A 19,698-nucleotide genomic window follows, 5' to 3' on the forward strand; every position below is an offset into this window, starting at 1 on the left:
TACTTGCAAGTCATCCTTAATGAGGGGAAAATACTGGTATCAGTGTGATAAGTCTATGTTAATTCAGACATTTTTAATTCTTTTATAGAAAATACCAGATTTTCCATGAGACATTTAAGGCCTTGAAGGAACATGAGTCTGCAGTCATGGGAAGGAACATTGTTTTTCATATTTGACAGTAAGGCCAAGAAAAGAGGTAGTAGTCTTGAGTCAGAGGAGCAATTTTTTTTTTTAATTACAAGATTGTTTTTTTTTTCTAACAACACAAAGATTTCTGTAAGTAATGTAAACCATGATTATTTTTTTTTTCCAATTTAAACATTTACTAACATTGTATTAGTCAGTTTAGTGGAGCAACTGGAGACAGCAGTATGAATTGCTGTCATTCTCTGGTGTGAGTTATGACTGCTGACAACATGGGTGCTGCAAGCAAGGCATCGTGAGCTTCCAGTAAAAGCATCTTCTGTATGCTGCTTCTACCTGAAACACAGTTATATTTCTAGGAAAATAAAGTTATCTTTTTGTAGCAGCTTAAGTAAGGAAAATTGGTCAACATTCTTTACCTAAAATGTTGTGGTGGTGTTTACACTGAAAACTACTAATATCCTGCAGGTATCTTGATGCTGTGTTTTGGTCAAGAGATATCCTCATAGTATCCAGGGGAGATCTTATGCAGACATAGCAGCTTACTTACTCTGCTCACAGTCTTAAGACTGAAATCCACCAAAGTGAAGTGTTGCAACAGGCCAATGAGGGCCCTCCAGCACCTTCAGAAAACCATTATAAATGCTCCAATAGGAATGAATTTTAGACATGGAGCATATGGATTTGAGATCATTTCAGGGAGATAACTAAATGTGACCAATAATCTACTTTCATCAATATATTTATTTTTTCAGAATTAGAAAGAGATTCCCGTATTTGGGTAAGGTGATACTCTTTACACTAAAAGCAAAGTGTTTTTAACATCTTTCTAGTGCCATCTTACCATAACAATCAAATTCCCTTTTTGTATTGACAGATATTGATGAATGCCAAAATGGACCAGTGTGTCAGCAAAATGCAGAATGTGTCAACACAGCTGGTAGCTACCGTTGTGACTGTAAACCTGGATACAGGTTCACATCAACTGGCCGCTGCGTTGGTGAGTACTTCTGACTTGTTTCTGTGAGGATCCTCAAAAAGTAGTAGATTTTAAGAGTTCTAAAAAAGCATACCTCCTCTTCAGAAAGATGGTATACCAGGAGATGATCTGGGTTCCAAGAATCCTCCTCTTAGGAGGATGCCCATTTTAGGGCATCCCATAAATGTTTTGGTAGTTCCCAGAAGACTAATGGGCCCATCCTGCAGAGACATAAATGAGAGTTAATCACCTGAGTAGGTGTTTGTCTTCCTCTTTGTCCCATCAACTGCAAACATTTTTCTTTATCCCATATCATGTCTAGGGGGAAAAGGCCAATTGATTCACTACCTTTTGACTAACTGTTTTCTGACACTGAAAATTCAGTTGTGGTCCTGGCAGGGACCTTTCTCTGCATAAATTCTTTGATTTCCATTATAATTTGCTAGATGTGTTTTAGCAATTTATTTGCCACTTGTGTCTTTACAAATAACTCACTGCTTGCTGGGGACCCTGCTGATAAGGTGGACTTATCTGCTAGGCCATATGCAATAACTAACTTAAAAAGCTCATTGTCAAACTTCCTAACTTTTATGTGGATTTAAACAGGCCTCTGAACATTATTTTTAAATGCTTACTGAGTGGGAGCACAGTTCTGTAATCTATTTGCTTTTTCTTATAATATCGTAGTCCAGAGAGGCATTAATGTTATCTTGATTACTTGAAGAATTGCAGAGATTTTAAAGACTGCTGTAAGCCAAGCAGCTGTAAATATTATATATGTTTCTGAACAAAATAATAATTATAACGGAAACTGGTAACATTTTCCTTGGGTTTTTGCTTCTGAGTACTTGAGTTTTAGGAAGTGCACTTTTCCCTGCAGTGCAGTTTTTCATTGTTTCATGTCACCCTTGAGGGAAAAGGGTGTAGGGGCAACCAGAACACTACTATGAGAACTAAAACTTTGTTTTGGTAAGCTATGCAGTGGCACATGTAAATATTCAATATGTTCCTAATGTAATTGTTGTTGTTATGGGTTTGTTACAGAAGTACAGGAAGAGCCAGGGAAGGTTCTGATATGGATTACAATACTCAACATGAATTGGCACAAGCAGTAATACTTCCCTGTATTTTGCTCTTATTTTATGTTCAATGAAAATAAAGTTACACAATTAGAGTAAAAATAAAAGTGGTTGATAAAGTACTTGATCCAGCAAAAGAAGGAAATTCCCAACGGCTCTGCTGAGAGCAGAGAGTGCTATGCACCTTGCAGTGTTGGGTCGGTCATGCTGCTGCGTGGAAAATTATCACACCCAGTAGTTTATATGCTATTGAATCAAAACTGATGTATCACAGCCACTAGTACTATAAGTACTGTATTTATCTTACTATCAAAATAGCATTATTCTGGTGCTATCTATTGTGGTATAATTATTGTTTCATATAAACTCATTTTCAGCACTTAAGATAATTCTCTGTCCTGTTTTTTTTTTAAAAATACAATATTCTGTGTTTACCTCAAAATAAGTTGCTTTCTCTGGGACTTTAATTCACTATTCATTTCCTCACAGAGCACCAAAGAGAGTCATAGTTCTTTTGTCTCCAGTCTCCTGAGCTGCAAAGATTAGGAGTTCTTAAGACAGCATGTTATCCAGCATTGGTTTCCTTTTTGCTTCCTTGAGACTCTAATTAGCAGCAGTATCATTAATAGCAATATGAGAGCTTGGTGCTCAGTGAGCACCCATCCAAAGTTACTAATGGCCTCAGTTGATGTATGGTAACCCCAGGGATGAGGACTATCAGGATTGTCTGTGTGCCAAGTAGAGTGTAGAGAAGAGGCAGCAGAGGCAGGAAAATAGGACTTAGTACATGAAGTTCTTTGCAACTAGAAACAGCTTGACTCTTTGTTTTGCAATGAACTGAGGATGGTTTAGTAAGAAACTGCATCTGCTTTGCAAATGAAAGAAAATTACTGAACACTAACATCTAATCAATTCTAATACAAGCTTATAGCAGCACTTCAGTTCTAATATTTTGGAGCTGCAGCAGACAAAACGCCAGGAAACATTGAATCAAACCAGGTCTTGTTGGCGATGTGGTCAACAGAAAGACCTCATTTGATTCGTGTCTCTGATTTTTCCTTCCAGCAGGACAGCAAACATTTTGTTCTTCAACATTTTGTTTATTTACTATTCATAGAATCCTGGATTCTGCCTGAAAGCATTTGTAACAAAAGTAGGAGGAAGCAGTCAGCTGTTGAACTAGTGTAATAGATGCCCTGCCATTGTAAGGCAGCAGATCAGCTGCTGGCAGGATAGCTTTCCACCTCTCTCTCTGCATAATTATGTAGTTGAGTGTTCGCTGTTGTTGGCGAAATATTTTTTGACTCCGTATAGCAGTAACTCTGTTGTTTGAGCTTTGTCTGATTTACAGGATTGTCACATTGCATGAGGGCATGGATGCTACGGCCTATATGTATACATGTACCCTTTTTATCTCTGAACAATGAGTAGGTGAATCTACAAAGCATTTTATCTCTCTGTAAGCTTAGTGAGAAAAGGATGAGATTCATCTCCCTTTCTGTTTTGTATGATTGCTGTGAGTTAATCAAGCAATTTGTGCTATATTCAAATGTAGCTAAAAGCAAGTAGTTGATTTCATGAGAAGAATACAAACTGTGATTTATATGTGGCTTTCGTATCGGCTGTGGTCAATGTAGAGCACTCAGAAATCTCCATATACTATTTCATGTCATTAATTCTACTTTTCAAAGCCATGGCGATATGCTTTCCCTACAGCAAGAGTTCATGTTGGGTAAATAGCGGTTTTAAATTTTTTTCAGCTCCACAAATGTTGGAAAAGGCAATTTACAAGCAAATAGCCCCTTTTCTGAGATTTAATTAATAATGCTTTTGTCATTAATAAATTAAAATACTATTTTAAATTAGGGCCATGCACTGGATTCTGACTATCATGGTTGCTGTCAATACATCTTTCCAGCCCTGTAGTTTAGAGACCTTAACTTTCACTGTCCCTCTTTGTTTTCAGATCGGAATGAATGTCAAGAAATTCCCAATATCTGCAGCCACGGGCAGTGTATTGACACCGTTGGAAGTTTCTACTGCATTTGTCACAACGGATTCAAGACCAATGATGACAGAACTATGTGTATAGGCAAGTGTATAAAATTAAGCTGTACTTAGGCTTCCATTAAGATACTTATTAAGTCTGTCCTCTCTGTCATAAGGAGTTGCGTTACAAGAACTGAGATTGTGAGCCATTTACCACCAGGCAAAGGTGCAAAACCACCATAGCTGGCAATTAGAGATGACAGGAAGCTGATAACGAATGAAGAACATCTCATTACAGTAGAGTGAACCTTTAAAAATACGTATCCTGTCTAATGAACAGCTAATGCTTTCAGTTTTCAGGAAAATGTTCCATTCCTCTTAGAATTTTCTGAAGCACCTTGTCTTATTTATTCCTTTAGGCAAGAAATTTAATAGATGAATATTGCAATGCAGCAATTGTATACAGCCTCCTTGTTAACAGAGTAAGGGAAGGGTAGATTTCTTGCCAGAAAAGTGCCCTTTTCAGAAACAGAATCATCTTCATAAAGAAGGAAATTCTGTATTTAACCCATTCACAGCTGTTACTCTAGTGTCTTTTATCTGAACAAGATGAGGAGATTTCAGAAGGCTGATGATTAAAGGGAGCTTAGACTTCCTTTGGAAAGGGTGAGATAAGTGCCACAATAAGATAAATGATTGTTGGACCCTTGATTATTTTTTATAGATGTTAATACCAGGTGTATAAGCCTATGTAAAATAATCTTTTGCGGAGATATGACAATCTTTCTTTCTGTTCAGTCAGTTGGCAGTGGATTATTTCTCTTGCCTGTGGGATAGCTACAGACTTTCCTTTCCCCACCAGTGATTAAAATTCTTGCTGCTTGTTTTTCCTCCTTTGTAGATATTAACGAGTGTGAGAGAGATGCCTGTGGCAATGGAACCTGCAGGAACACCATTGGCTCTTTCAACTGCCGCTGCAATCTGGGGTTCATCCTCTCTCACAACAATGACTGCATAGGTAAGGAGCGCTGAGACCAGTTACATGTTTCTAAGACTTTCCGCTTCTAAGACTTTCTGCTTCTAATGAAAGTACCATTAGTAGTATCTTCCCTATTGAGTTAGGACCGCACCTTCCATGGTCGTGCGATTAAAGACAAAAACTGATTTCTTGAGTCTGAAAAGGCCTCTTTGGTTATGCACTCCTGACTTTTCTATAGCCACTTAAATGTTTGCATGTGATATATGCCATTCATGTTTTTACTCTTGCTTTGACAATTTTACAACATAGACCAAAAGTGGTATCTTCCCCTCACTTGCTTTTGAAACAGAGGATTATTTATGTGTTATCAGTTACTGTGCTGATACGGTAGAACCAGAAATCTCACCTACCCAATTTCACTTGTTGCAGGTGTTTCTTATTTATCTTTCAATGTTATTTTTTTAGATGTGGACGAGTGTGCAAGTGGAAATGGAATGCTCTGCAGGAACGGTCAGTGTGTGAACACGATCGGGTCCTTCCAGTGTCTTTGCAATGATGGCTATGAGGTGGCTCTTGATGGAAGGACTTGTGTTGGTGAGTGCTTTCTTTTGGAGTAGAAAAAAAGTGCAGCAAACTTTGAGGAAATTCTTATTAAAACAGTAGAAGAAGCCGGAGAGAACTGTCATGCTGTCATTGTAGCTAGCAGAAGAAAACAATGACAAGAAGACGAGAAGAGGACTCTTTTCCTGCTCCTGGGGGATTCTGCCATCAGTTTGATGGAATCTAAATTAAAGTAATCTCAGCCATAGATTTACTGAGATAACAGCAATTATCTGAAATAAATTGTCTTTTTTTTTCTTTTAGACATCAATGAGTGTGCACTGGAGCCTGGAAAATGCTCACCAGGCACATGCCAGAACTTGGATGGATCGTTCAGATGTATCTGTCCTCCTGGATATGTCCTGCAGAATGACAAATGTGAAGGTGTGTACAGAACAATCCTTCTTCTGTCCCTTTTCTAGCTATTCACAGGCGTTACCACTTTCCTCTGCATCTAAACATGAGTAATGTTTAGTCTTTTGTGGGAGTGTACAGTTCTGAACTGTAGCCACTAGTAAGTCACTTCCCAGAAAAATTCTCAGCAACTTTTGTTTGAACCAGAACTATCTGATCTGATCCCAAGAAAAATCTAATCTCAGGCTCTTTGGTTGATGGTACATTGCTGAGGTTTATTCACTGCATGAGGATTTGAAAACTACCCCTAGATTTTGCACCTGGATTTCTTGTTCCTCTTTCTGTCTATTCCTTTTTGTTTGACCTTTTTGTTTTTCAAATCTGTTAGATATCAGTGATGATGTAAGGTTACATTTTATGTAGTGCAGCTGCCAGTGTAGACTTTTTTATTTCTCATGTCTTTAATTCCTTTTCTTACAGACATTGATGAGTGTGTGGAACAGCCAGAAATTTGTGCCCTGGGCACATGCAGCAACACTCTAGGCAGTTTCAAATGTCTATGTCCAGAAGGCTTTGTGTTGTCTTCCACAGGAAGACGATGCCAGGGTAAGTTCTTTCCTATTTTCTGGCATTTCAAAATTTGTTTGCTGTTTTATAAAAGCCTTATTAGCTGCCTGTTTCTAATATAACAAGGAGACTCTGGACTCAAACAGTTTTTTTCACAAGGAAAACATGATAATTCTGTAGTTGGGGCCAGGTTCTGTCTTGCCCTAACATCTGTTTGTCATTAAAGAGAACATTGCAATAAAAGGGGCAAAGATAATATTAAATTCACCAGGTTAAGTGAGGAAATTATGTTGCCCTGCAGCCCTTCCTTGCACCACTGCAAGAAATGTTGAGACTACCTGAACTCTGTATAGACTGTGACATGTCTGACGCGGAGATGGAGCACAAACACAGGCAGGAGACTACTACAGTGCACTGCTAAAGGCAGCATTTCCAGGAATAAGGCCATTCTTAACACTTATCAAATTCACCATAATGCTTGTTATATGCTATTCCTCTCCACAAATGTGTGGGTGAAAAAAAGATCAGTGGAAAAAAATTGTAAGCGGTGTTGTGTGGACAATAAGCACCCATCTGCTCAGAAAAGTCTGAACCATCTTTTGGCTTCTGGATTACCACATATACTGTTCAGAGCCTGAACGTGTGCACTAAGACAGAGATCAGATGCTAAAAGTTGAACGTCTAGTAATGAAAAGCCACAGGCTAGTTTATTTTGTGGATAAACAGCAAGCACAGCAAATTAGAGAGTGAGTTATTTTAAAGACTTTGGAAATTACTAAATAGATACATCATTAAATGTCCTATACACAGCGTGCACAGTGGGAACCACTGATGAGTAAGACCTTTATAAGGACCTCTGTAGTTATGCTTGGCACAGAACGGTGATGCTTGTTGACACCATAGTGAGTTCTTCACTTCACAGTGGGCTAAATGAAACTGTGGTTTTGGTAAAAATGAATCCAACCTGCAGTAAATGTTCATCCAAGTCTTCAAACCACCGTGCAGTTTGGCCCAAGTTATTTCATTTAACTTCAAGAAAGCAGCATGGCTGTTTTAGCTGTGCTTTTGTAGCCTTTATAAATAAGATTTCTTCAGTGAGAGAGTGGTATTCTCTTCAGGTAAGGAAAAAAAACATCACAAAAAACCCCAAGAGACAAAGTAATAAAGAAGAATACAGCCTAATCTTCTCCTTTAAGAAAACAGACCGCTGTTTCACACATTATGTCAGAGGAAAATGCACACTTGTGTGTATGAACTTGAAGTGGGCTTCTCCCCATCCCCTGGAGAAGACTGGATTTTTTTCAAGTATTTCAGGCCAAAGTTTTGTTTAAAACTTCCCATTTGTAAAATCTGGACATTGCTCAGCATTGATGCTGCAACTGGAAAACTGGATGAGCAGCTGCTTTCACAACTGCCCTTTTGCTGTCCGCCTGCCAATGCAGGGAGCTACCAACTCTCTGCCTGCTGGATGCTTGTGGTCTGTGATCTCAGCTCTGCTCCGGCATGCTGGTTATCCAGCCTAAGGAAGTAAAGTGTAGTGCCCCTTGGTCAGTTTTCTTTGTTTTGTGTGTACCTCAGGGAAGAAGGAGGAAAGAAAGTGCTATTGATAATTGCCTCTCATTTTAACAGTACACAGTATTATCACTGCAAGTTGATTAAAATCTCTTGACTCAAGTGATTCTTACTAATGATGGACTATAAATAAATTAAGCCAATATTCAGTTTTTACAAAGAGGAGTGAGGACAAGAGGGGAGTACAGCCTTTCCATCTCTGCTGGACAAAAGAGGAAAAACTCCTTTCCCATGACTGAAGTAGAACACTCTATCCTATAGCTTTCCTTTACTGGAATAGGGAGTTCCTGTCCCTCTTCAGATCTTCCCCAGAGACAATAATGGTCCTTCTTGATAGACTCAGATGAAAGTTGGGAGTTTTGTTGGGGACTCCTCTTGTAATTTTGCAGTTAACACCTCTGAGTGAAAATTGTGCCAAAGTCACCTTAACTGCTCATAATAAGTTTTTCTCTTTGCAGATCTGAGAGTAAGTTACTGCTTTACCAAGTTTGAAGATGGAAAATGTTCTGTGCCGAAGTCCCGAAACCACTCCAAACAAGAGTGTTGCTGCGCCTTAAAGGGACAGGGATGGGGAGATCCCTGTGAACTCTGCCCGGAGGAAGCAGATGGTGCGTTATTGACTAGGTTACCTTACTGTCAAGATAGCCTCCCAGAACTGAAAGAAGATTGGGATTCTTATAAGAAGGAATTAGGAAAAATAGTTTTCCAGAAGTGTTTAACACCCTAACAATTGTCATTGCTCTCTGTAAAGCAGAGGCCATTGTGTTCTCAAAAAACATACTCCTTACATAGTCCAGTCTCAAGCATATTCCATGTTTGCTTACAGGTTTGTTAGTATGATTAGGTGCTGGGTATTTTGTTCTGGAGGTCTCACGTACAGAAAGTGGAAAGGAGTAAGTAGGTCCTTGATAGGCTCTGAGTGGGAATACCTGGAAGACACAAATGGAATTAATCTAATTGTAAATAAGTATAGGAAGATGTGCCATGAACATGAAATCTAATTAAAAAAAAAAACAAACAGTTGAGCTAGATCCACATCTGAATCGCCCTGTTAAATTTTGTGACTACTTTTTTATATTAAAAAATACAAAATGGCAATTTTATCAATATGAATGACTTGCAAAAATAGCAGAGAATGACAAAACACAGGCCTTGATGAAGGAAGGCTCCCTGGACTGTTGCTAAAGAAACACTTTCCTTTGTTAATATCCTTTGTAAGACTGAGTAACTAGGCATCAAGCAAGTCAATCAGCCTTTGTGCCATCATGGTGCAGTTTGCTGAACGGACTTTAATTCATGCTGACAAATGTGGTTAACAGCATTAGTGGTTTCAGCAATACATTAATACAGTTCATTTCATTAATAAGTCATGTAGATGTTTTGCAGACAATCCTCACAAAAGGCAAGGGAAGAAAAAAGAATCAGATGTGCCAGTTGCAATATTCCTCCCAGGCTTATTGCCTGTGCATGTTTCAATCTGTTGCCTTGGAACATTTGAACCAAATTCAGTTGGAAAAGCATAGTATACATAGCAGCATGTCCTTGAAGTGTCAGTCAGCACATACACTTTTCACAGTCCGAACTGTTCTCAAAGGATGATATGAAGGCCATTTTTCTCATCTTTTAAAAAAAAAGGAATAACTTTAAGATATCAGAGTCTAGGAAATTTATGTCTTGGCATGTCATAGACAGTGGAATTGTTTCTTTATTTAAAAAAAAAATACTCAGTTGTTATCTCACGCATGTTCTCCATTGTGTTCTATCTGAATGGAGGCTGGTAAGCTCAAGCACATGTGCCACCTGGGTTTCCTTCTGAAGGCTTGAGCAACAGGCAGTTTTTGTGCTGCCCAGCTGCGCAGAGCTGTTTCCCACTGAGACCCTAGCAGTGTGGCAGACACTTGTTTTCAGTGAAAGTGTGCATCTACACTTAGTTCTATTTTGTTCAACCTCAGCAAAGATCAGCTGATGTATTTAATCTAAAGAAAGTGTAACATTTATTATGTCTATGACTGTGTTGTACTGCTGCACTGTAAACCTCTTTGCAGCCTACTGAATTTGCAAAGGAAAAGGTTAAATCTTGTCAGGGGTTCTGTGATGTTCTAAGCATGGTTAGTAGAGAATATGCTCAACAACATCTTGAGATGGTTGGAATTACAGTCCTGGGTCTGTCCATCTGCTCAAGATACAGTTTAGAGGGGAGAAGGCAGAAGGTTAGTTTCAGCTGCAAGACTTGTGGTTTTTGGTTTTTTTTGTGTGTGTGTGACACCCAAAACTAGAGGAGTTTCTGAAGCTGAAGGGCCTTTATGATTACATGCATCCTCATTGCATTTTGGTCCACCAGAGTAGAAATTTAGGATTTCTTATTTATTATAATGCCAAGTGATTTGCATAGGTAAGGAAATACATGCTTCCTGCAACAAAAAATAAAGAATGACTTGTTCTCCAAAGACTTATATCATATTTAAATCTTCAAAAACCACACAGAAAACCTTGTGGATTTGGAATCTGAGTGATGACTTCACTCTAAGCTGAACCCAGAAATTTTACTCTCAGCCTACGTATAATAAAATTATTACTTACTCTAGAACTAGATATTGGCGTGCTTTAAGGAGCTACTAACTGGTGACTACAGATTAAATTGTGTCTTCTTTGGAAAATGTAAGAAATCTTTAATTCACTGCAGAAGAGAATGCAGTCACTAGTATTGATACTTTTAAAATGGAAATATTGTGTTAGTTTTCTTCTTAAAGGAAGTTAAATAATGCAATTATTCACAAGATTTTACATATATAAATATGGGAAATCAGAAGAAATGTAAAGCAAGCATACAGTTTTTATGTGAATGTAAGATTAAATTGCTAGTTTATACATTTACATACTGTATTTCTGGACATGAACATGAGGAGGATGAATTGGTATCAGTGGTTACTTGCGTAGGTCATGAGTAATGCTGATTGCCAAGATAGAATTTAACATATGGTTTGATTTTTTTTTTTTTTTTTTTTTTTTTTTTACAGAGGCATTCAGACAGATTTGTCCATTTGGAATTGGCATCCTTGTCGGACCTGGTGATGCAAGACTGGGTAAGTGCCTGAACCGCATGATGCCATTGTTGCATCGGTATGCCACTTTCTACCCATAAGCCAGTCTCCTGTCAGTTGAGAATAACACCTCTGCAACTATTTCCAAAAACCATGAATTGTGGAAACTTCTGTACTTTTTTTTTTTTTTAACAATTACTCATACCAATTTTAAATTCAAGCTTCAATATATCGTATATAAGAAATTAAAACTTCTTTTAGAGTAGCTTATTTGGCTTTTTAATTTATGCAGAGCAGAGTTGGTAGGAAGCTTATATAGGATCTAGAGAATGGATCACATAGCATACCTGTCTTTTCTTATAGAATATATGTAGCCTGTTTACCATAAATGGTTTTAATCCTGCAGAAGTGCAAACCACAGTTTCCCAGATCCCTTCAGTACATTCTGTTCTCTCCCAAGACAAACAGCACTTCAGCCTTATTGGCAAAAGTTTTCATTTAAGGAGCGCTGGATGACTACTGCTTTTCATATCTGCTCCTCTCCCTATAGCTCCAGTTGGAGGCGGTTTTTATCTGACATTTAGAATCAGTTTCTTCTCTGCATTCTGAAAGCCTACCTGCAAGACAAATTCTGTGCCCTCATCCTAATATATCAAAATTCAAATATTAGTATTTTTTTGTGATCTCAGGAATATTTCTCGCCAGAATAACACTTGTTCTTTGAGAGAAGTCTAAAAGCACATGAAGTCTTACTGTGTTGTTTGTATTTCTGGTTAAGATGTGGATGAGTGCCTTGATCCAGATAACTGTAAATTTGGGCAGTGTATCAACACAGATGGGTCTTTCCGCTGTGAATGTCCGTATGGTTACATCCTACAAGGAGCTCAATGTGTGGGTAAGTAGAGCTGTTTCATTTTCCTTTTTAAAGTATCTCCTGAATTGCTAAGTATGGCATTAAGGAGTGGTGGGGTTATATTATTCTAATATTGTGGAGTCTCCATTGCTGCTGGTGCTTAAAACCTGGCAGGACCTGAGCAATCTGCTCCATGTTGGTCCTGCTCTGGCTGACTGTTTGACCCAGATGACCTCTAGCAATCCCAAATTATGCTTGGAGTCTGTGACTCTAATTCAGTTACTTAAGTGAGTTCTTGGATTTTGTATTTCTGTATTTTTTTGGTTGTACATCAACAACGTGGATTTTACACCTTTTTGAGTTAGTATAACCTTTTATTCTTGCCTTGATTTAACTGCTTACAGATACTGATGAATGTGCAGTTGGAAACCCATGTGGAAACGGAACTTGCAGGAATGTGGTGGGAGGTTTTGAATGCACCTGCGTTGAGGGATTTGAGCCTGGACCGATGATGACCTGTGAAGGTGAGACTCCCATGTGTTAAGGACTGTTGTTGTAGTTCTGTGCTGAAACAATTTCCTGATTTCAGAAACAATTGAGGAGAATAAAGCAGCTTAAACAGAAAAATATGGACATTTGGAACAGTGCATCTTTATCTGAAAAAGAAAAACAAGTTCCTCCCTCCTGTATCCACCATAAACTGTGGTATCTTTTTCTAATTGGACATTGGGTTTTCAGGTAGTATCTGCTAAGGGACTGCCCAGAGAGGAGAATGTTGGGGTACAATGTCTCCAGAACAGTCCCCAGAAGTGCTGATTACTGTGTGTATGGTTTTTGCTCACCTCCTAGACGACCCCTGAGTGAAGAGAGTCTCTGTGGATGATGAAAATAGAAAACGGGCTGCTTGAGTTTGTTAGAGAAGAAACAGGGAACAAAACAGATAATATAAATACAGTTCTAGCCAATTACCATGGTACCCCTATGTTGAATATTTTTCATGCTTGGGTCTGTCATTTCAAAATGCATTTGAAAATACACAAAGAAGAGAGGAGTAAGGAAGATCAGAGTTATAGAAGAAACATGCAGAAAATTAATCCAACTATAATTTTTCAGTGTGGAAAATGTGTTTGAAGAGATACATTATTTCAATTTAGAAAACCAAAGTGGTAAAAGTATCAAAAATAGAGGGAACATGTTAGACAAACCAAAGCAAACATTTTTGTATGCATAGTGCTTACTTAAGTTGTGGAGCTCTTCCCTGGAGAATATTAATGAGGCCACAAGTATAAATTGACCCGGAAGGACATAGTACAAAATTATGTGGGAATCCATCAGTGGAAATTAGGCCTGATAGCTTGGTTATGGCTTTTGGCTGTGGAAGTCCTTAAACGCAGAGGCTATATCAGGGGAAAGATCTGTGCATACACAGTATGGGGTTTTTTAATACTCTTCTCCTCCTGTTACAACTGGAGAGAGGAGAATGTCCTAGGACATTCTGACACTGTCTTCTGACCTGACACAGCTGTTCTTCAATTATCTGCCACAATCTATTTGTTAGCAAGCCCATACAAAAGAATGCTGCTATTTTTGCATCAGCTTGCATTAGTTTTATATCCAGTTAGAGCTTCATTCACTTCCCTGTGGAATTTGAGTGAAAGCTCAGATTGCAGAGAAGTTAGCCGAGTGCATAAAGATCATTATATAGCAGTAATTACTCAAGTAGCCCAGAGCATATATAAATGCACTTCAAAATAGTATTTCTAGTAAGGATATCATTTTATGGAACTCAGTGTATGAAGAAGCTGAATTAGTGCATGTAGAATTTAAACATAACCAGTTATAAAAAATGAGCATAAATGTGGAAAAGATACAGTTTTAACTCGGACAGTATTTTGGCAGCATGAATCTGGAAATTATTTCCATTGGCTGCTTGCTATTTGAGATATTGAAACTTCAGGTAGCTGTGCAAACATCTTGGCATGTCTGGTGCCTGCTCCTATACAGAAATCCAAGAGTAGAACCATGGGTTCACAATTATTAAAATTAGCCCTCAGTAAACTGGGATCTGTGGTATTGGCCATACCCAAAACCTGTGCACTCAAGTCTACTGAGTTTTACAAAAGTGTATTTTACTTCTCACGTGGTTTTTGTCGCTCCAATTACAGATGTCAACGAGTGCATTCAGAACCCTCTGCTTTGTGCTTTCCGCTGCGTGAACACTTTTGGATCCTATGAATGCAAGTGCCCCGCGGGATACGTTCTGCGAGAGGACCGGAGAATGTGCAGAGGTAAAGCTCCTACCAGACTCTCACAGTTATGAGATAATGATTTCAAGTTCCTGCAGGGGTAGGGCTCTGACTCACTGCACTATTGGGCCAGAGTTTTAATCCCAGGAAGTAACTGAGTCAGAAAGAATTTGGGATGAAATTCTATGGTTTGCATTATGCAGTTGATTGTATCAGCCCTATCCTGCCTGTAAACTTATACATCTGCATAAAGTGAGGTCATATCAGATGATACGGTTTTGTCTTGCCATGAAAATGGGCATTTGGGAGAAATCAATTTGCTCTAGGCTAGTATATCTTATGGTTAGTTTAGCACAATAAAAATATGTGTACAGTTTGATTACAATTGAAATTCCAAAGTCAGAATTTACTATTGTGAATTTCCAGGATCGTCTCTCTATATAATTAAATCTAAACCTTGTGTTTTAGATCAGAATGAGTGTGAAGAAGGAATTCACGACTGTGACTCAAAGCAGATGGAGTGCAAAAATCTAATTGGCACCTATATGTGTATCTGTGGACCAGGTTATCAGCGGAGACCAGATGGGGAAGGCTGTATAGGTAAGTGACACTGGAATGCTGAAGCTCTGGAAACACAGTTTCTCAGCAGAGCTGAAAATTTTGGACTTAACAAAGTGTTAAGAATCTCAGAGGAAGAATTGCACAGCTACCTGTGTAATGGATCTACCCGTGCTATACACCCTTGCTTCGCTGTTCAGGTGTGCACATGTATGCAGGGAGTAGAAAATCTGGATGTGGCTAACTTTACAATCAGTTTGTACTGCTGCTGATGAATTGCTCCGAGTGAAGAAAGCAGAGAATTTGGCCCATTGCTATAAGCTTGTTTATCTCTGTTACCCTGAATGAGAGTAGATCATTGGTAGAACCAAGTAGAACTTGGTTTTTAAATGTTGGATGGAATTCAGAAGTGCAGCTAGAACCATGAAAAATTTTGAAAACCTGTGAGGAATATATATCAGAGAAAACATAGTAACAAAATATAGAATATTGTGAGCTACATGGCTATCTTTCCTCTGAAAGTTGAATAAAACAGATTTTGTATTAAAAAAAAAATCTGCAAGTTTAACCAGGCAGAGTGCACAGCTTAAGAACTCCATACAAACTTCTCTAACCTGCATTAATCCACTTAATGGACTTGATTTTTGTCTTATCCTTTCAAAAACACAGATGAAAATGAATGTCAGACCAAACCTGGGATCTGTGAGAATGGCCGTTGTGTAAACACAGTGGGAAGTTACAGATGTGAATGCAATGAGGGATTTACTGTCAGTGACACCCAGAATGAATGCCTTGGTAAGTTGCACATTATCACTTTGATAGCACAAACTGCAGTTGAACTTAAACTTAGAAATGTATAGTGTGTAAGCATGCTCTTGAGTTTACATGCCTTCAGGAGGAAGGGGCTTTTATAAGTAGGTGCCCTCCTACAAGCTCATTCTTCCCGTGCTAACTGTATGCCTACTTCAGTTAGTCTGATTGGGTTGACTTGCTATGAAAACTGACTGTTCATGGTTTCAGTCAGCCAGGAATTACTCTGTCTTTCCTTTAGTCCTGATTTTCTGCCAGCCCTGTTTCTCTGAGTTTAAACAGAATAATGTATTTTTATAAGCATAACGTAACTTGTCTTCCACCTTCTGCTAAATTTCCTATCTTCTTTGTTTCCCTTAGACGTCGTGCTCTCTTTCCTACTGCTGGTAGTCTTTCATTCTCAGTTCCACAGTCTCAGGGTGAAGTATGCCCTTTCTTTTGTATTTCTGACTAAATTCCTAATATTTCATGACCCTCTGGAGGTCGTCACCATTAGGAATCTCTGTGATGCATAATTTTTCTTCCAGACAACAGGGAGGGCTACTGCTTCACTGAAGTCTTACAAAGTATGTGTCAAATCGGATCAAGCAACAGGAACTCTGTCACCAAGTCTGAATGCTGCTGTGATGGCGGCCGGGGCTGGGGGCAAAACTGTGAGGTCTGCCCCTTCCCAGGCACTGTGGCCTTCAAGAAGCTTTGCCCTCATGGCCGAGGATACATGTCTAACGGAGCAGGTACTGACTTTTCTATTAAAGGCCCTGTTGCACTATGTCAAATTCAGTGCTAAATTACAAAATCTTTCTTTTTGTATATTTGAACAGTATAGGATCCTAAATATTTTGGGTATCAGTTAAAATTTTCTGAGTTTTAATGTCGACAGAGTACAGTCCTTTGGTAAGAGGGTGCGTAGCCAAAGGCAGATAGCTGTTTTGCATGCTGCTTGACTGAGTGATTCTGCACTCAGAATGGGAATTTACACTCTCACATTTGAGTGTGTTGTAGGTACAGATTACGAGCTATTTGTGTACATGAGAGCAAAGTGATGTTTGATTTATGGAGGCTAATGTATGATCAGCCTTGGTTGTTCACTTCCATTTAAGGCTGGTTTGTTGCATTTGAAAGTTAGATTAATGCTCCGTTCCATATTTTTCCATGTAATATTTCTCCTTAATCTGTGCAATATTTCATTATTTTATGTAATTTTTAAATTTTATGTAGAGTGTGGATTTTTTTTCATGTCACGTCACAAGAATCTATTGAAACTGTATAAAATCAGTTCTTGTTCTGTTGTGAACTAACCCTCATTTATTTGCAGATATTGATGAGTGCAAGGTTATTCATGATGTCTGCCGTAATGGGGAATGCATCAATGAGAGGGGATCTTATCGTTGTCACTGCAACCTTGGCTATACTACAGATATAACTGGCACTCTTTGCATAGGTGGGTTTTTCATTATGGTGTATGTATATAAAATTTATTACTAAGACATGACTTGAAGAAGGAAATATAAAGATTTTGAAAAATGAGAAAGAAAAATGTCATCCATTGGAATGTTTGGGAGATTTTGATTTCCTTCTAAAATTTCCAGAGCATTTTGAAATATATTATCACCGATCTTGGTTATCAGCACTTGAGGTATCTGATTTTGCTTCTTCTAGATCTGAATGAATGTAATGAATCCCCAAAACCTTGCAATTTCATCTGCAAAAACACAGAGGGGAGCTTCCAGTGTTCATGTCCAAAAGGGTACATCCTGCAAGAAGATGGGAGAAGCTGTAAAGGTAAAAATCAAGAAAATAATTTACCGCAGAAACTCTGTGTTTCACAGGCAAATACCAATCCAAGGACATTTAAATGATGTAAACCTGATTCATGTGAGTATTTCCACTAAAGACAGTGGAAGTGGCCTGCACAGGATGAAGCTGGTGTTTCAGTTAGTTCGTTGATGATCTGGATGAACAGTAAATCCATAGAAGTTATCTCGGGCTGATGGCAGCCGATCTTAAAAGACTTCGTAGCAAGTAGTATATATGATTGGTCTTATTTTGGTAAGCATGTTGGTTTAAGCTGTATTTTTCAGTGACAAATGTATCTTCATGGATGCAAAGATGAGCATGGTTTGCAGTGCATTGTCCAGCATCAACAGAATTTTAAGCTACCACCTTATTCAGCATGCTGAATAAGGAACAGCAGGGCAGGAGAGATTTTGAAATGTTCGTTATAATTTCATTTATTTATGTATCTTGGTAGCAAAGATCTGACTGAAACCACACAAGTTAGACCAGCAATTCTAAATTTGGCATGGGTAATGACAGTGTACTTTATCATTAGCGTTTAAATATTTATTTTGGAGTAGGAGCATGCTTCAGTGCAATACTGTTTTGCAATCTGCCACTGCTTCTCATGAAGATGGTCACTTCCCATTTATCGACTGCAGGGAGAGCAGACATTTATCATATAACAGCATCCTTCAAACAAATGAGAGTGGTATTTCTAATCCAGCATCAGCTTGGGCACTAGTGTAGCTCCAGAGTCCCATTCATTACATGTAGGGCTTTGTGTGAGAGGAACTAGAAGCTGGTGTGGAAAGTGAGACGTAGATTCAAAAAACTTTATTTGATACATTATTTATTTGCAATCACTTCTCTCTCAGTCCAGCTGAGCTGTCAGATCCTCCACAGGGAACAGAAGTGAAATATGTTTTCTTGGGTTTTTTTAGATCTTGATGAATGTGCAACAAAGCAGCACAACTGCCAGTTCCTTTGTGTCAACACTATTGGAGGTTTCACTTGTAAATGTCCTCCTGGATTCACTCAGCACCATACAGCCTGCATTGGTAAGTGACGTGGGAATATAGACACAGATTTGAGATTTATTACTGACTCCTATTCCAGAAGCAAAGTAGCAAGTAAGTGAAATCTGCTTCCTGAGAAACCAAATGGAAACATAGGCCAGGTTCTGACCCCAGTCCCACCAGAGCAGATGATGATGCAAAGAGGCCCTCCCTCCTGCCTTCCCGTGTTTTTATAATCTGTCTCTGAATTTTGCACTTACAAGAATCAGACAGTAAAAATACCATTTTGTAATTCTTGCCTTACCCTTTCTTACCCATTGAGCAAAACAATAGTTACATTTCTGTTCTTGTAGTTCATTGCAGGACTCACATTAGAGATCATGCGAAGGCTTCTTGAAACAGTAAGCCTGAAACACACATTTCTGCAGTTGTCCTTGAAACACATACCCATTATGTCTGTGGAGATGTTAAACAAAGCTATTTCCTGCAAAACACACTTTCTGCTCTGCCAGTTGGATCCTGCTTGAGGCAATCTGATGATCCTGTGCTATTGGTGTGAATGTGGGGGTGTTTGAAGACTAGAACATTAAACTCCATATTCTTGGTGAAGAAAAGGGGTGCTTTTCTTCCCATAGCTGCTGTTAGTGTTTTCAAATGAAAAAGAAGGTAATGTAAGCTCTCCTATAGTGCAAAGCGAAAAATGGAGAGGGCAGTAAGACAGTTACGTTACTGATGTTTCTTTACCGCTTGTCACAAACTGTTCATTGTTAGCATTGCTAAACAGTCATCTTCACAATAAGGAATAAAAAATAACGCTCAGGCTTTGGTTTCCTTCAGATAATAATGAGTGTGCTACTGAAATCAACTTATGTGGGGCGAAGGGCATTTGCCAGAATACACCAGGAAGTTTTATTTGTGAGTGTCAACGTGGCTTCTCACTCGATCAAACTGGGCTTAGCTGTGAAGGTAGGTACAACACACAGTCCATTTAACTTGGCCTTCTCTTGCTTTCCTTCAACTTCTCTCAGCCGTGCGGTCATCCAAGGAGGGACCTATGGAGTAAGAATGTGTAGACTGAAGGAGAGTAGGCTATGGAAATTTAGCAACAAGGCCTGAATAAATAGATATATTG

The 19,698-nt window shown here is 38.7% G+C and overlaps 1 protein-coding gene across 1 annotated transcript in view; it reads left to right on the forward strand.

Moving 5' to 3' along the window:
* FBN1 (fibrillin 1) overlaps positions 1–19,698 on the forward strand; it is a 159,352-nt gene that overhangs the window by 129,688 nt on the left and 9,966 nt on the right. Inside the window, exons 45-62 of the mRNA XM_086756906.1 lie at positions 1,022–1,144; positions 4,169–4,294; positions 5,093–5,209; positions 5,636–5,764; positions 6,035–6,154; positions 6,605–6,730; positions 8,722–8,871; positions 11,281–11,346; positions 12,083–12,199; positions 12,562–12,681; positions 14,323–14,445; positions 14,872–15,003; positions 15,631–15,756; positions 16,299–16,505; positions 17,087–17,212; positions 17,431–17,553; positions 18,492–18,608; positions 19,404–19,532. Of these exons, the coding sequence (XP_086613032.1) occupies positions 1,022–1,144; positions 4,169–4,294; positions 5,093–5,209; positions 5,636–5,764; positions 6,035–6,154; positions 6,605–6,730; positions 8,722–8,871; positions 11,281–11,346; positions 12,083–12,199; positions 12,562–12,681; positions 14,323–14,445; positions 14,872–15,003; positions 15,631–15,756; positions 16,299–16,505; positions 17,087–17,212; positions 17,431–17,553; positions 18,492–18,608; positions 19,404–19,532 (2,277 nt within the window). The remainder of the gene's footprint in view (positions 1–1,021; positions 1,145–4,168; positions 4,295–5,092; positions 5,210–5,635; positions 5,765–6,034; positions 6,155–6,604; positions 6,731–8,721; positions 8,872–11,280; positions 11,347–12,082; positions 12,200–12,561; positions 12,682–14,322; positions 14,446–14,871; positions 15,004–15,630; positions 15,757–16,298; positions 16,506–17,086; positions 17,213–17,430; positions 17,554–18,491; positions 18,609–19,403; positions 19,533–19,698) is intronic.

This window comes from Chlamydotis macqueenii, chromosome 12 (genome assembly GCF_036417535.1).
Source record: "Chlamydotis macqueenii isolate bChlMac1 chromosome 12, bChlMac1.mat, whole genome shotgun sequence".
Classification (NCBI taxonomy): domain Eukaryota; kingdom Metazoa; phylum Chordata; class Aves; order Otidiformes; family Otididae; genus Chlamydotis; species Chlamydotis macqueenii.